Source organism: Myotis brandtii, unplaced genomic scaffold, assembly GCF_000412655.1.
Source record: "Myotis brandtii unplaced genomic scaffold, ASM41265v1 scaffold504, whole genome shotgun sequence".
Classification (NCBI taxonomy): domain Eukaryota; kingdom Metazoa; phylum Chordata; class Mammalia; order Chiroptera; family Vespertilionidae; genus Myotis; species Myotis brandtii.
Genome location: NW_005369217.1, coordinates 2,058,774 through 2,076,883, shown reverse-complemented (window position 1 = coordinate 2,076,883; position 18,110 = coordinate 2,058,774). Strand labels below are relative to the sequence as shown.

The 18,110-nt window shown below is 39.3% G+C and overlaps 1 protein-coding gene across 1 annotated transcript in view; it reads right to left on the bottom strand.

Annotated features, from left to right (window-relative positions):
* NDUFA9 (NADH dehydrogenase (ubiquinone) 1 alpha subcomplex, 9, 39kDa) overlaps window positions 1–18,110 on the bottom strand; it is a 42,533-nt gene that overhangs the window by 7,617 nt on the left and 16,806 nt on the right. The window contains exons 4-8 of the mRNA XM_005877016.2: window positions 16,286–16,377; window positions 15,088–15,229; window positions 11,156–11,258; window positions 6,322–6,389; window positions 4,391–4,467 (exon numbers count right to left, since the gene is read on the bottom strand). Coding sequence (XP_005877078.1) covers window positions 4,391–4,467; window positions 6,322–6,389; window positions 11,156–11,258; window positions 15,088–15,229; window positions 16,286–16,377 — 482 coding nt within the window. The remainder of the gene's footprint in view (window positions 1–4,390; window positions 4,468–6,321; window positions 6,390–11,155; window positions 11,259–15,087; window positions 15,230–16,285; window positions 16,378–18,110) is intronic.

Below are 18,110 nucleotides of genomic sequence, written 5' to 3'. Positions count from 1 at the left end.
AGCCTCCTGCTTGCTCCAGCTCCGTGGCTGCCAGCCGCCATCTTGGTTGGGTTAATTTGCATATAGTTGCTCTGATTGGCTGGAGGGCGTGGATTAAGGTGTAGCAAAGGTACGGTCAATTTGCATGTTTGTCTTTTATTAGTGTAGGTATCCAAACTGCCTTCCGAAAAGGTTATATCAATTTACATAAAATGCTAGTAACCCCATTACCAAAAATGAATTTAGTCATAAAAAATAAACAAAATTTTGTCAATCTGCCAGGTAAGAAAAGGTACCTCAAAGTTTTAATTAGCATTATTTTAATACTAAAGATTAATTTTTTTCTTTATATATTTTTGGTCATTTACACTTCCTTTTTTCCTCCTGGGGTCCCTGTCTATAAGAATGATTTGTTAAGAGTTCTTTATATTTTAATAATAGAGTTGGAAATATCTTTTATTGTTTATTCTTTACATTTTAATGGTTAGGTGTTTTGTGGCATATAAAAGTCTAAACATTTCACTTAAAACTACTGATTTCTTTTATTTTATGGTTTGGCTTTGTATTTAGAAAATTCCTCTATAATCATCAGTGACATAACTTTCCATATATCTTTACTAATACTTCTACCAATAAGTTGTTATTTTTAAATCCATAACATCAGTTCCTTCAGCAATATATTTTTGTATTATTATAAAGATATAACACCATTTACTGAATTATCTAACCTTCCCCCATATTTTTAAATGTTGTCTTTATCACATACCATATTCTTACATATACTTGAGACTTTTTCTGGACTTTATATTCCATTCTCCTGATCTGAATAGTTTTGAACCAGTATAACCTCGCTTTAATAATTATTGTTGCTTGTAATACATTTTAATATCTCTTCACCTACTTTTCTAATCCCTTTTGCATCACAAAGCCTGAGATAACTGAGCAAAATGAAAGGAATTTAGTGAGAACCTCATTATTCTGATATTTTCACCCAAAAAATAAAACAAAAAGACAGAAAATTTCAGCTAGGGGACAAAGCCCTTAAATAGCGCTCTTCCAATCTAAAAGGATGTGAAGATCACTGCAGGGCATATAATATATGCTGTGCCAAAGAACAACCCGTAATCTTTATGATGCCAAGCAATACTGGACTCATGGGCAAACTAATACGTAGCATACTTCCTTTTCAACTCTTCTAAAGCACTTTGTGTTCCATTAACAGTGACTTGAAGACTGGTTTAAATGCCCCTGCTCACAAAGGTACACTGAAGCCTGTCTCCTTCTCAGCTTAGATTTCATGGTCATTCCTTTGCAAATATCCTCAGCAAAACCTTGTCTCCAGCCTCCTCTCCACTATACTGGTGTAGCAAAACCCGTACTCTGGTTAACCCAAATATTCACCTTCTCAGTGCCTAAACCACCAGCAAGACAGAGATGTAGAGAAAGTGCAACTGGGTGAATGGGCTTCACCTTTGGTTTTTGATCACTACCTTCAAATGGAAGACTCAGCGTTGCTGTGCAATCGTACTATTCTCTCCTAGGAGTGCCCTTTTCCTGTTCTCCTAGGGCAGTGATGGCGAACCTATGACACGCGTGTCAGAGGTGACACGCGAACTCATTTTTTTGGTTGATTTTTCTTTGTTAAATGGCATTTAAATATATAAAATAAATATCAAAAATATACATCTTTGTTTTACTATGGTTGCAAATATCAAAAAATTTCTATATGTGACACCGCACCAGAGTTAAGTTAGGGTTTTTCCAAAATGCTGACACACTGAGCTCAAAAGGTTCGCCATCACTGTCCTAGGGAGTACTTCCATCTCTTCTGTGTCATCAGACTTTCCAGACACCTCTCTGATCCACCCCATCCTTTCAGTGATGATGTCCTCACTTGTCTTTTTATCATTTTCTTAACAGTGTTTTTGAAATACAAAAGTTTTTAATTTTGATTAAGTCTAATTTATCCATTTTTTCTTTTATGAAGTATGCTTTTGTCATATCTAAAAAAAATCTTTGCCTAACCCAAGGTCTAAAAGATTTTTACTTATAGTCCAAAAATTTTAATACTTACATTTAGGTCTCTGATATATTTTGACTTAATTTTTTTCATGTATGGTGTGAAGTAAGGGTCAATGTTCATCTTTTTGCATTTGGATATACCAGTACCATTTGTTAAAAAGACTATCTTTTCCCCTTTGAATTGTTATGGCACCTTTGTCAAAAAGCAACCATCCATAAGGTTTACTTCTGGACTATCAAGTCTGTTTCACTGACCTATATGTCTATTTTTATGCCAGTACCACACTTGATAATTGCAGCTTTATAGTAAGTTTTGAAATTAAGAAGCTTAACTGCTACAACCTTATAATTCTTTGTCAAAATGGTTTCAGCTACTCTGCTTCTTTTGCATTTCCATGTAGACTTAGAATCAATTTGTCAGTATCTGCAACAACAAAAAAAGCCTGCTGGAATTTTGATAGGATTAAGTTGAAAATATAGAACAGTTTTGGGGAAATTGTCATTTTAACAATATTGATTCTTCCAGTCCATGAACATGAGATGTCTTTCCATTTATTTAGGTCTTCCCTAACTTCCCTTAGCAATGTTTTATAATTTTCAGTGTATAGGTCTCTACTTCTCTTGTTAAATTTACACCTAAGTATTTTATTCTTTTTTATGCTATTTTGAATAAAATTATTTTCTTAATTTTATTTTAGATTGTTCATATGCTAACATAGAAAACTGATTTTTTACGTGCTGATCTTATACCTTATGGTCTGCTGAACTTATCAGTTCTCACAGGTGTGTGTGTGTGTGTGTGTGTGTGTGTGTGTGTGTGTGTCTATAGGTAGTTATTAAATGAATAAGCAGAATGGGCCAGTATCATATAATTAGTAACTATGAAAAAACTAGAAGCAAAATTCAGGTCTTCTGCTTATGCCTTAACCTCAAAGTGTCAAGGAAACAAGCAAAGTTTTCCCCTGGAACTGAAGAGGCAAAAGAGAAATATAGATGCATTTTTATAATTTCACAAGGAAAAATGCCTACATTGCCAAGTCTAGCATTACTTGACCCATCACTGTGCCAAACAAGTATGACTTACCAGAGCCTAGCAAAGAGACTGAAGGGGCAGGGCAAACCACAGAAAATGGCTAACTTATCCCAGAGTCATCCCCACTGAGCAGTAGGCAAGCAAAGTTTGTAAAATCATTTCTGTTCATCTGTTCCTTAGTAGCCTGCTCTAAGTACCTAACTAAAGCCTGATGTGTTTGAATCTTGTGTTTTACAAAACCTGTGCTAAACACATCTTTTTGTAAGTGATTTTTCTAGTCTAGGTCATATAATTGCATGCTAATGTACCAAACTGGGAATTTGAAGAGAGACATACATCCTGCAGCAGCTGGTTGACATGGAAACACACTACAGTCTTTTCATGCACCAAAAAACCATTTTTAACTAAATTAAACTTGTAATAATAGTGAAACATAAAAATGTATGAATTCATAATCCTGGAAATAAATACTATGCATCTGGTTGAGAGAGAAAAGTGTCTTTTTTGTAGAATCAAATATTTCTTAGGAATTAGGCTATCCCTTCATTGTTGAATCAGATCCCCACATGTCACAAAACATCAGGTACCACTAGTTTTCTTCACAAAATGATGGGGTTCTGAGCCAATTATTAGATGGATCTGGTACTTCTGAACTTGACAGATTAAGTCTTAGTTTTTTAGACTTAGTCAATTCAGTATAAAGGTTCTAAACCTATCTATGTCATAATTTAACAATTTCAGGAAAGTCAGTTAAACTGTGCCCCATTTTTCTGGAGAGCAAACTTCAACAAAGAGAGCATATAACAAAAGATCAGTCTTGCACAGTGTTAACAAATGTTCCCTAAACCAGCCATTTTCAACTTTTGGGGGCATTAAGATACTCTAGCAACATTAATTTGATTTTGCAACTGTACTTACTCCCTAAAAGTATTTTGTGTTTTAGCATTTACAGTAATATCCTTTTATATATTAAAAACATCACTAGAGTGATACAAAACCATCTGTGGTGGTCACGGGACTACGTAAATATAATTCTCTAGGGAAGTGGTTGTCAGCCTTTAGTGACAGAAAAATCACTTATTAAAAAGCAGATTCCCAGGTTCCTTCACATTCTGGTTTAATATAAGCATTCAGAAGATTCTGATAAGATGGCCTTTGGACAACTCTTTGAGACACACTGGTCTAAGGGCTAAGGGAGTAGGTTTCTGGAATAAATACATAGAAGAAAGAAACTATAAAAATGCAATGAATAAATCTGTTAGTGAGTGACATGTTTTGAAATTGTTGCTGTGAATTATGATGAGTCCTTCATTTTAACAGGTAACACAATTTTAAAGTCAAACTCTAACCACCTACCCAACAAAGGCAAAAGTTTTCCCTCTGGCATCTGGCTCCTTAACTGCATTCACAATTCCTTTCGATACATCTACAACCTATAAGAAATTATAACACATGTTTAGGTGATTGTTGACAAAGAGAGGGAGGGAAATAGAGATTCAGGAGAGAAAAAGAAGAAAGAAGGGAGGCAGGAAAGGAAAAAAGGAGGGAAGGAAGGAGGGGAGAAGGAAAGAAGGTCACATCAATCACACACAGAGAGACAAACCCATGATAAAATTAAAATAATGGCATGTCTGTTTTCAAAAACTTATTGAAGAACAGATTTAAGAGCTCAAACCATCTCCACATTGTAAGTTTTAAAATACTTTTTCTAGTCAAAGGTATTTATCTTTATACTAGAGGTCCAGTGCCGGATTTGTGCACCAGTTGGGTCCCTCAGCCAGGCCTGTGGGGATCAGGCCGAAATTGGCAGTCAGTCTGACATCCCTGAGGAATGTAGTAGTGCACGAAACAGCAGGCGGCTGGGGAGGAGCCCGAGCCCAGGTCGGGCGCCGCTCCCGCTAATCTCAGCCCCGCTGCACCTGCCGCTGCTTAGTAGTGCTGCCACGGAGGCGGGAAAGGCTTGCACCGCTGCAGCTGCACTTGCCAATCATGAACCCAGGGTCTGGTGCCCATTGGTCAGCTGAGCGGCGCTCCCGCTGTGGGAGTGCACTGACCACCAGGAGGAAGCTCCTGTGTTGAGTGTCTACCCCCTGGTGGTCAGTGAGCATCATAACGACCAGTCGATCGGTCATTGGGTCGTTCGGTCGCTTAGGCTTTTATATATATAGATAGATAGATAGATGGCTGTCAGGCCTTCCTGATGTGCTTTTGCCCACCACGACTCCAAGCTCCTCTGTTACTAAGCTATCTCAAACTATTAGGCTAAACCACATGGACTGGCCTATAATTCTACCAATATGACTTTAAAAAATAATAATTTTATATAGTTTCAAATCTATGGTTTTCAGCTTGGGGTGATTTTGACACCCAAGGGACATTTGGCAAATGCCTAGAGGCAGTTTTAGTTGTCACAACTGGGGGGTTGGTAGGGGATGCTACTGCCATCTGGTGGCCAGAAGCCAGGAATACAGCTACAATAGCCCCTACAACAAAGAACTGATTATTTGGCCAAAAATGTCAATAGTGCCACAGATGAGTGAGAAATCCTAGTTCAATATAATATGAAACCCAACATGCTCTTTCACCTCTGGGTTCCTGTACACACTGTTCCCTCTGCATAGGATACTCTTCTCCAGCCTCTTCAACTGACTTACTGTTAATCATTTTTAAGGTCTCACCTGATATGTCATTTCCTCTTGGAGGCCTTCCCTGACCATCAAGTCTAGATTAGGTATCCCTCTCACATAACCCTATAAATCTCTCTCCCAGTCACAGCATTTATCACACTGCATGATCATTGCTTTGCTAATATGTCTCTTATGGAGACCAACTCGAGGAGAGCAATTTGTGTGTATATATAGTTAATATCTCTATATCCCCCATGACACGTACAGTGGGCCTAGTACAGCCGTGGGCCGGATCTGGCCCGTTTGAAATGAATAAAACTAAAAAAAAAAAAAGACCGTACCCTTTTATGTAATGATGTTTACTTTGAATTTATATTAGTTCACACAAACACTCCATCCATGCTTTTGTTCCGGCTCTCCGGTCCAGTTTAAGAACCCATTGTGGCCCTCGAGTCAAAAAGTTTGCCCACCCCTGGCCTAGTACATTAAGGGTTCAATACATTTTCCTTAAATGAACGAACAAGACACAGAGAATTCATGTCACTCTTAGGTAAACTGAAAAGCAACCAGTTGAAGCAAACTGACAAAGAAGAAAATGACAAGAGTTACAGAATTAGGATAAAACCAGAAAACTGGTCAACCTTCATTCACAGTACTTACATATACTGGTTGTTTCACTGTCTTCTTGCCCAAGGACACAAGAGGTACACCACCAAAACAGCGCATATCTGGCAGAAGAAAGAACTATTCTTAGAATGCTTAAGCTGCTAAAAACCCACCACTTCTAGGTATTCCAGGTTAACATAATCATTTTGCATAACAGAAATCTATACTAATAAAAGGGTAACATGCAAATTAGGGTGGACATCTTCTGGACATCCTTCCAGACAAAGCTGCAGCGGCTGCCTGAGGCTCAGGCAAGCCCCGATGGCGGCTGCCACTGGGAGGGCCAGCCCGAGGCGCAGGCAGCTGCATGTGGCTGCGAGACCCGAGTCTCAAGCAGCCATGGTGGCCCGCCAATGGCAGCAGCAGAAGGGTGATGGGTGTGGCACCTTCCCAATCGGCCAGGTAGCCTCCGGCAGAGGGAGTCCAGACTGTGGCTTAGACTGGGGGCAGAGGCAGTTAGGGACAATCAGGCTGGCAGGGGGTCAAGATAGGGGTGATCAGGCCAGCAGGAGGGCAAGGTGGGGGTGATTAGGCTGGCAGGGGGGCAAGGTAGGGGCAATCAGGCCGGCAGGAAGGCAGAGTGGTTAGGGGCGATCAGGCAGGCAGGCAGAGGGATTAGGGGTGATCAGGCAGGCAGGCAGGCAGGCAAGCATTTAGGACAGTGATTCCCAAAGTGGGCGCTACCGCCCCCTGGTGGGCGCTGCAGCAATCCAGGGGGGCGGTGATGGCCACAGGTGCATTTGTTTTAACTTTTTTTGTATTACCTTTCTATTCTGAGTTCAATAGTTTCTTAATTTCAAACTTCAATGTTTCTAATTTACACCTTTCTTTACTATATTTTACGAAAAAGGTAGAAACATTAATACATATATCTTTCTGTTTAATTGCTATTAAAATTTTAAAAAAATTAATTTCCAGGGGGCGCTGAGTAATATTTTTTCTGGAAAGGGGCGGTAGGCCAAATAAGTTTGGGAACCACTGATTTAGGAGCCAGTGGTCCCGGATTGCAAGAGGAATCGGGTCTAAACCGGCAGTCGGACATCCCCCGAGGGGTCCCAGATTGGAGAGGGTGCAGGCCGGGCTGAGGGACGCCCCCCTCCCCACCAGTGCACGAATTTTGTGCACTGGGCTTCTAGAATGAAATAAATGTAGGTGACTCTGAGGAAACGAATGAGCAGCCCTTTCCTTTTCAGACCACAGATATGGAAAGTAAAAAGACCAAATACAGGGTGGGGTAAAGGTAGGTTTACATTTGTGAGAAGGTGAAACACAGAGTTTATCCTTGTATTCTTTATTAGTTAGTATATTATTTTTCATACTCATAACTGTAAAACTACTTTTGCCCCACCCTGGATTTAAGGACACTGAGAGAAAGGGAAACAGGTCAAATGGCTTGGCTACTTGTCTTCTACTCTATAATGCTAAATGTATGACCACTCCTAAGACTGGACTCGAAAACTAAATTGCACTCCATTTTAAGGAGGATATAGCAATCAACAGATCAGTGATATAATGTACATAACCCAGAAAAAGATGCTGTTAAGAATGGGAATTTAGGCCCCAGATGGGTGGCTCAGTTGGTTGGCACATTATCCCATGCACCGAAAAAGGTTGTGGGTTCGTTCCCTGGTCAGGGTGCATACAAGAGGCAACCTATTAATGTTTCTCTCTCACATTGATGTTTCTTTCTCTCTCTCTCTCTCTCTCTCTCTCTCTCTCTCTCTCTCTGTTTCTCCCTCCCTCTCCCAACTCTATAGTCAATAAAAATATATCCTCAGGTGAGGATTTAAAAAAAGAATGGGAATTTAGTATATAAAAAATGCAGTATCACAAACACATGGAAAATGGAAATATTATTTAATGTATGGTGCTGAGACAATACTACTTGGGGAAAAAAAGAAATGGTTCACATCTCACCATAAACCAAAACAAATCAAATGCCAAATGGATTAAATGTAAAGGTAAAAAAAAGCTTTTCAAAAAATTTTTATAAATAGAAATTATTTATAAGGGCATCAGAAAAAGAATTAAAATACTTAGGAAAAACTTAACCATGTTGGCTAAAGACCTGCAAAATGGAAACTATGAAATATTACCAAAAATATTTAAAGACACAAATGAATGAAAAGACATCCCATGTTTGTGAATTAGAAGACAATACTATTACAGTATCAATAGTGCCCTAGCTGGTTTAGCTCAGTGGATAGAGCATCAGACTGTGGACCAAAGATTCCCAGGTTCAATTCTTGTCAAGGTCACGTACCCCCTGGCCTGGGTGGGGCTTGTGCTAGAGGCAACCAATTGATATGTTTCTCACACATCAATGTTTCTCTGTCTTTCCCTTTCTCTTCTACTCTCCCTAAAAATCAATGGAAAAATATCCTTGGGCAAGGATTAACCAAAAAAGGGAAAAAAAATATCAATAGTACCCTAAGCAATCCTACAAATTTAATGCAAACCCAATCAAAATCTCAATGGTGTTTTCACAGAAATAGAGAAAATTCCATCTTAAAATTCATATGGAATCTTAAGGAACTCTGAATAGCTAAAACTATCTTGAAAAAGAAAAACAAAGTTGGGGTTCTCACACTTCCTGATTTTAAAACTGATGACAAAGCTATAGTAATCAAAACAGTGTATGGTGATCAAAACAGTGACATAATGACAGGCATATAAACCAAAGGAATAGAATAGAGAGAAATAGCCCTTGTATATATGGCCAAATCATTTTTGCCAAGGTGTCAAGACCATTCAATGGGGAGATGAAGTCTTTCCAACAAATGGTGCCAGGTAAACTGGATATCCACATACTGTGGGGCCTTGACTTATGAGTTTAATTTGTTCTGAGACCGAGCTCGTTAAGGAGCTCATTAACTCAAATTACTCTATCAACTCAATGCAAAAAATCGGCCGAGAGACAGCTGGTATCTCAAAAAACTCGTTAGTCGGGACACTCGTAAGTCAAGGCCCCACTGTACCAACTGGTATCAAACACTGGTTCTCCCTGCCGCGCTAAAAAAAATCTGTTAATCACAAACTCTAGAGCAGTGGTTCTCAACCTTGGCTGCACATTAGAATCACCTGGGAATCTTTTTAAAATCCTGATTTCTGGGCCTCATCCTCCGGAAATTCTGTTTCTTTGTTACTAATGTTGTGGCCTCACCCCATAACAAAGACACAGAATTTCTGGAGGATGAGGCGCAGAAATCAGGATTTTAAAAAGATTCCCAGGTGATTCTAATGTGCAGCCAAGGTTGAGAACCACTGCCTTACATCATATAGAAAAATTAAATAAAAATGGATCAAAGATCTAAACATCCTCAAGAGAAAACATAGCTTCATGAAATGGGACTTAGCAATGATTTCTTGAATATGACAACAAAAGCATTAGCAACAAAAGGAAAAATAGATAAATCAGACTATATCAAAATTAAAAGCTTCTGTGCATTAAAGGACACAATTAACTGAGTGAAAATTAACTGAGTGTAACCTAAGGAATAAAAGTAAATATCTGCAAATCCTATATCTAATTAGGTGTCACTATTCACAATATATAGAACGCTCCCACCATTCAACAATAACAAATTAAAGGTTGAGTAAAGACATGAATAGGGATTTCTGCAAATAAGATATATAAAGCTTATATATCTTAAGCACAAGAAAATATGCTGAATATCACTAATCATTAGAGAAATGCAAATCAAAAACATGAGATATTACCTCATACTACTATTTTTTTTAAATATTTTATTGATTTTTTTTTTTACAGAGAGGAAGGGAGAAGGAGAGGGATAGTTAGAAACATCGATGAGAGAGAAACATCGATTCAGCTGCCTCCTGCACACTCCCTACTGGGGATGTGCCCGAAACCAAGGTACATGCCCTTGACCGGAATCGAACCTGGGACCTTTCAGTCCGCGGGCCGACGCTCTATCCACTGAGCCAAACCGGTCAGGGCCCTCATACTACTATTAAAAAAACAACAGAAAATAACAAGTGTTGATGAAAAAAGAGAAAAATTGGAACCTTGTGTACTTAGAAATGTAAACTAGTATAGCCACTATGGAAAATAGTGTGGCAGTTCCTAAAAAAATTAAAAATAGAATTACCCTATGATCTAGCAATTCCACTTCTGGATATATACCCCCCAAATTGAAAGCAGGGTCTCAAAGAGATATCTGTATACCCATGTTCAAAACAGCATTATTCACAACAGCAAAAAGGTAGAAAGAAGCCAATATGAAAAGGCTACAAACTGTATGATTCCTACTATATAATATTCTGGAAAAGGCAAAACTATGGAAATAGTTAAAAGATTAGTGTTTGCCAGCAGGTGTGAGCGGAGGCTGCTGGCCCCAATCAACCCTCAGGGCTTCTCTACCTCCCCCTGCTCCTGAGGCGTTATTGGGGCCGGCAACCACTGCTCACACCTGCTGCCGGCTTGGGCCCCACTCGCACCCGCTGCTGGTACCAGAGCCGCTGCTCACACCCACTGCCAGCGCCCGGTGCCAGTCCAGATTGCTCGGCACTGTCAGTGGGTGTGAGCAGCAGCTGCCGGCCCCAATAGCCCCTGAGGGCTTCTCCACCTCCCCCTGCTCAGCAAGTGTGAGCTCTGATGGCAACACATGGGAGCGGCAGCGGGAGTGGGGTTGCGGCAGACAGGGGACCGGCAGACAGGTGACCGGGGGCCGTGGCAGGAGAGGCTGGGCGGTAGTGCAGAGGATGGGCCAAGACCCGCTCCTATGCCCACTGCAGCCTCAGGGCCCACAGTTCCTTTCAAGGTGCACAAATTCATGCATTGGGCCCCTAGTTAAGAAAGAATACACACTTGCAAAATAATTGAGGTATCTATCCTCTCGTCCAAAGATGTCTGAAGGCTTTATGATAATGGCTTCTGGAAATGCATCTCTCACTTCTTTCTCTCCAACAGCCTAAAGGAACCAAACAAACAGAGTTCTGAGATGAGTAAAAAAAAAAGCATCCATTTTTTTCACTATTGGGACACTACTTATATTTCAAAGGTCATATGTTCCTCCAGATTAAGGTAATGGTACTGTTCATAAATCTCAATTATACAGAATTTTTTAAAATCACACATAAAAAAAAGTCCCTGTCTCTTATAGCTCTTATTGGATTTCTTCTCATAATTATTATAGGGAAGCTTACACAGAAGGAGAAAAATCAGAGTAGAATTTTTCTAGCCTCCATTTTCCCTTCTAATTACAGTTTCTCTGGTTTGTGTCAACAACTTAGCATCCTGCCAGAGAAAGAGCTGTGTGGTTGGCCAGGTAGGTCCTTAATCTTCCTGTCCTCACTTATTGTCATCTATTCACCTCCTAGACAAGGTCTCTTGCTCAATGCAGATATCAATCTTCTTTTCCACCCCAATTTTCTTTCCACCTACACCACCACTGTGGGTGACATCAATGTCCAAGTGGACTTGCATCTCTGTTTCTTGAGCTTCTCAACTCCAATAACCACCTCTTCAGTCCACCTCTGCACTCTCAACTCGGTCAGGACACAGACCATATCAACAACTGGAAGTGCCCTTCTTCTGAAACTAAATGAAGACACCTTCCTCTCAGAGAACAATTTCCTACACTCCCAGCCTGCTTGTTCTTGCTTTTCTATTCCTGACATAATCTGTTTCTCAACCTTTTCAGAAACTCTAGTCCACTGATTCTGCTTTCCTCTATATCAACCCCTCCAAACATCCTTTGTCTCTGATTAGATTCCACAGTCCAACTTCTCAATCACTCTCTTACCAATACTGTAAAATGCCTTGTCATTTTGTCCACTACTCCACCCACTAGGCAAAATACCAACCCTGGGAGAACCCCATCACTCTCCTCCTCTGAGCCATGAACTCCTTCTGCCTTCAGAGTTGGAAGAAATTAAATAAATAAAAATGCGAAATTGGTACCACTATACAGTCATGCGCACATAGCACTTTGGTCAGCAACAGATCACATACACTAAGCCCCCTAAGATCACAATGGAGCTAAAAAAAATTCCCATCGTCTAGAGATGGGGTAGCCATCTTAACAACTTAGTGCAATGCATTACTCACATGTTTGTGGTGATGCTGATGTAAACAAACCTACTGCACTGCCTGTCATATAAAATAGTATATACAATTATGTACAGTCCATAATACTTGATAATGATAACAAAAAACTGTTATTTATATATTTACTATACTATATTTTTATTTTAATGTGTACTCTTTCTACTTATATTTTCACTTGTTCTTGATTTAATCTTGTGTGTTTGTACAGTAACATGCTGTACAGGCTTGTAGCCTTGAGAGCAATAGGCTATACCATCTAGGTTTGTATAGGTGCACTCTACAATGTTCGTAAGACAAAATGGCATAACAACGCATTTCTCAGAATGTAATTCTAAGTGACCCATGACTGTCAATTCACCAGTTTTAACTGGGTCCTTAACATTTCCCACATATAGTGTTTTCTTATAATTACTTTACTCTCCCATGTGACAATTTCAAACATTTTCTATTCTATTCAAATTTCTCCTTTATTTTCCTTTCCCTTCCAGTAAATGACATTACCTGTTAATGCAAAGAGAAGATATACCGCAGGAAAAAAACCATCTCAGTTCTCAGCACTTAATCTACAAACTGAGGTGCATGAACCAACATTTTCTCCTTCTTTCTCACCACATCAGAGGAGCAGTGCCACCACCAATGCTTTGGAGCTCACCTCCTTTAACTTTCTCAGGAACCTGCCCCATTTTCTCTCTCCTGTATCTTCAGTCTCAGTCTCTTTACCAGCACCATCCCACCAGCATTTAAAACAATGTCTTTTAAACAAAGATCTTCTACCTTAAAAGAAAAATAATTTTCCAACTACGGCCCGCGGACCGGATCTGGCCCGTTTGAAATGAATAAAACTAAAAAAAAAAAAGACCGTACCCTTTTATGTAATGATGTTTACTTTGAATTTATATTAGTTCACACAAACACTCCATCCATGCTTTTGTTCCGGCCCTCCGGTCCAGTTTAAGAACCCATTGTGGCCCTCGAGTCAAAAAGTTTGCCCACCCCTGCTCTAAGTCTTTTGTTTGTTTTGATGAGGACTACCAAGTCCTCATCTACCAGACCACTAATCACTGGTATTCCTCTGGGACCAGTCCAAAGCTCTCTTCTCAATCCATGTTTCCACACTAGGTCATCTTATCCCCTCCAACTACTTCAATTATCAACAAATGCTGGTGACTCCCTAATTTATGCCTCGAACCAGACCTCTCTTCTGAGCTGCAGGATCATAAATCCCATTCATCCACATTACCTGGATGATTGACACACATCTGAAATGCTACCCACGTCTAAAACTGAATCATCCTCTACCATTCTCCAGAAATTGTATTTCTCAATCTTTGCTGCACACTGAAATTACCTAGGGAGAGTTTAAAAATGCTGATGCCAAATTGTATTCCAATAGATTCTATTTGAATTGGTCTCAGTGTGGCTTGGGCATCAGGATTTTTCAAAGCTCCCTCAGTGATTCTAATGTGTAGCTAAGGTCAAGAACCACTGCCCTAAAGCTTAGTCTCAAATGTTTCTCATCTCATTCAATAGCACCACTGTCCACCCAGTGGTTTAAGCCAAAGAGCTGGACATATTTGACTCTTCCCTCTTTCTCACCGCTAACTTCCCCTGCCCTGTCGCTTCCAAACAATCATGAATTCAGATGATTCTATAAATGCCAGGGCAGAGGCAGGCAGTGTGAACTTTCTCTTTCTCTCTCTAGTGTAGTATGAAAATATGAAGCCTAGGGTGCTGTCAGGCAGTTTTGTGAGTACGAAACACACACACACACACACACACACACAGAATCACAGAGAAACAAAGCTGAAGCCCTGATGAACCTTGGCAGCAATGTGGCTAAGGTTTCCTACTGCTGGCTTTTTCAGATATGTGAACCTATAAATTCCCCTTTGTTTAAGACAGTTTACGCTGAATCTTCTGATGCTAGTAATTTAAAGCGCCCTCTCTCCTCCATTATAGGCTCCTACAGCAGTTCGCTATTTTGTAATACCTGGTACACCGGGAATTATTTTCCTTAATGAACTAGAAACTAGATATGGGCTAAACGCTAAGACCATGTCTGTTTTATTTACTCCTATATCTCCAATGCCTAATTCAATGGACCATGTCTGTGTTATTTACTCCTATATCTCCAATGCCTCATACAATGTAGCACATAGTAGATGCTTCATAAACAATTTGTTCAATAAAGGAATGCAGTGGGTCAAAAAGTTGGAGCCACTGTCAAGGACCTCTGGTCATTCTCAGTCTTCATATCAACCCTTCAGATGTAGCACAAGGTCATAACTATACAAGGGGTTTGAGAAAAAAAGATGATCATGTAACCTTGGTAGGTGACACAGGTAAGATTCTTTCAGGCAGGAGTCATACTCTACCATTTTTGTTTACTGTGTAATTCTACTATGACCCAAGAACCTGCATTTTAGAGGGTAATAATATAGTCTATCCATCTTTGAAGCCCCTTAGCATAGTTCCCTACAAATAGAAGGCACTCGACCAAAATGGCAGAACACAATGCACATGCACACGCTCCCTCACACATAAATCTAATTCTGGTATGGAGGATTAAAAACCCCTTTTAATCCTGGATATGTCGATGAGAAACCTTGAGTAAAAACTTAATTCATGTTTTAAAGGGGCCAGGAAACTCCAGCTCTGTGAATCACTTCCCAAATCAACTTGTTACTTACCTTATTTCTCAGATATCTAGAAGTACTTTTAATATCGGCATTCAGATGTGAAATGTGAATAAGTTTTTCAACTCCAGCTTCCTTGGACACCTGAGCAATTGCTTGGGGAATTTTCACAAAAACATCCTCAAAATCAAAGTTTCTAGAAGAAAAGAAAATGGGATCTGCTAAGAACACTTAACTCAGGATTTCAAAGCTTTCTGTCTGATTTTCATACTAGTGCTAGAATTCATAATAACTGAACTGTAAAACAGCAATGATTTCACCCAAAATGAAACTTACTTTTATTTTACTGCTCACTGTTTATTACTATATATATAATTCAAGGTTTACTAATGTTACAAATCAGCATAATGTTCTGTGTCCTCAATGAATTCCAAGGCTGAGGGCCTTGAAAAAAATCTGGCTGCACTGTTTGGGTAGGGATGAGGAAAGCACTGGGACCAGGGAAATCACTTTTTATTCTAGACCTTTGTTTCTCTCAGGGTTAAAAAGAACAGACAGTCACCAGTTTAATCCAACAACATTAACTAAATGCTTACTCTGTTCTACACTGTGTTAGTCACTATGGTAGGTATAATGCTGACTAAGACCCTCCAAGTCATCAAAGAACTTAAGAGCATTTGATGAGGTAGACATATATAAACAAATCTAAGTCAAACTTTAGTAAATGCTACAAAAACAGGTCTGAACAAAGTTTTGCGGAACTACAGGTTTTAAACAATAGTTGTTGATAAACAACTCACACAAGAACTGTTCAAACCAGTACTCATGCCATCTTCAGTTAACAATATGGAGAACAGATCTAGAACATTGCCACACTGGAAAACCCAATGGTCACCTTGTTGACAGTGGAACAGGCAAAATTCTCCTACCAAACCCCATCCCAGCTGGAAAGATCCAAGCACAGGACCAGTATTGGTCATCCTGTCCAGTTGATGACACGGACCACACTGACCACACTGACACAATCCATACATACTTCTTATGGGCCGCACATCACACTGCTTATTTATACCAAACTTATGCAACTAAATCCCCTAAGGGATGTGTGTGCAAATGCTTAGTATGTAAATGGTTGCTTATTGATGAACTAATTTAAAATGTCATCACAACAATGCTTAACATACAAACAGTGCCCAATAAGTGTCTACTGAACCCTAAGACAGCTTACACAAAGAAATGAGTCAAGACTTACTTGGTTTCCCAGTCTCGCCCAACAAGATTGATGACCACATTGCTGTGCTCGACTGCTCTTCGGATAGAATCTTTGTTTCTCGCATTCCATTCCTATAATGGCAATAGACAATCAAGTAAAAACATAAGGGGTATACGCTAGCACTTAACCTTTCTGTAGGGCCCCACCCACATACCCTGGCAAATTTCAAAATGGGCCATATGTTGTAATCACAATACAGTGCCATTTCACACAGGCTCTATTTATTACAACAGAAATTATTGAGATCTCAAACCCCTGCTGATTCTCTGACTCTTCTGGAGACAAATAGTTGAAAGTCCACTTTATTCAGGTAATCAAATGGTAGAACAAGCAAAAAAAATGTTCTTCATTTAAAAGAATAAAATTATTTGAGAGAGAGAAAGACAGAGAGAGAAACATCTATTTATTGTTCCACCTATTTATGCATTCATTGGTTGCTTCTCGTATGAGCTCTGACTGGGGATCGAACCCACAATGTTGGTGTATCAGGACGATGCTACAAATGAGATACCCACCCAGGGCAAAATGCTCTTCATTTTTAATGGACCACATCCATTTTTGTCCACCCAAATGCCACATGTCTATAAAGGAATCCAGTAATCAAGTCTCTCTTCCTGAAATATAGCTGAACAACCAAGTATCATCTGGGATATAAACTGATTTTCCCTTTTCAGCAGCAATCAGTTACAGACTGAAGATAAGGAGGGTCTACTAAAGGCTAATAATAAATTGGGAACATTCATAATAATTTTTCATATTTTTTAAACTCTTTCCTCTTTATAATCCCAAATCTAGTCATTTCTACTTTAAAGACATGAAAACAACACTCAAAGAGAAGTGACCTGCCTAAAACTCCAGATTAAGCTAATGGCAGAATTTGGTGTAGAACTACAATTCTGAGCATCAGTTAGAACTTCAGATAGATTGATGATTCTTATCCAAAATAGTGACTAGGAATTCAATGACCTCAGACAAAGGTACAGAGTTTTCTATATTACAGTGAAACTAAATTTTTAAAGCATTTCAATGAAAGATAATAAGAATTTCATAGAGTCAAATATTAAGTGTGTATGCATGAATGAATGGAGTGGGAAGAAGAGTGAGAGGAAGAGAAAAGGGAAAAGAGAAAGGGGGATGGAGACAAAGAGGATGAGTGAACATGAGCAAGCATACTCAAATGCCTGTGTAATTTAGAAAAGAGTGAATGGGCTATAGATATCAGATTCAAAAGCAAAAAAATAAAACAACAACAAAAAACAAAGCCATAACTAGGAAGAACTAGTTATGATGGAGAGTGGGGTGGAAGAGACAGTACAAAATAACAGCTTTGGAGTCAGACAGGGATGCAAATTCCAGTTTGCCATTTACTAGCTGTGCACAAATGATCTCTCCAAGCTCCATGTAAAATCTGAAAATACAGCCTAACTCATGGGGTTGCCATGAAGATTAAGTAAAATATGCATAAAATCTACAGCACAGTGACTGACATACTCATCCAAAAAAAGCAGCTCTACATATAAAGAGCTAAAAAAAAAAAACAAAACAGATTTTTTCAGCCAAGATGGAAAGGATGGAAGAGGAAAAATCTAAAAAATAACTCAAGAGATTAAAAATTATGGCAGAGTCTGGCTACTACAAATTCAGGCAGAATTTCCCACAACCTCTTCAGATTCAATAATTAACTAGAGTAACTCACAGAACTCAGGAAAGTGCTATACTTATAATGGCCATTATATTATAACTAGAGGCCTGGTGCACAAAAATTTGTGCACTCGGGGGAGGGGGGCGTCCCTCAGCCCGGCCT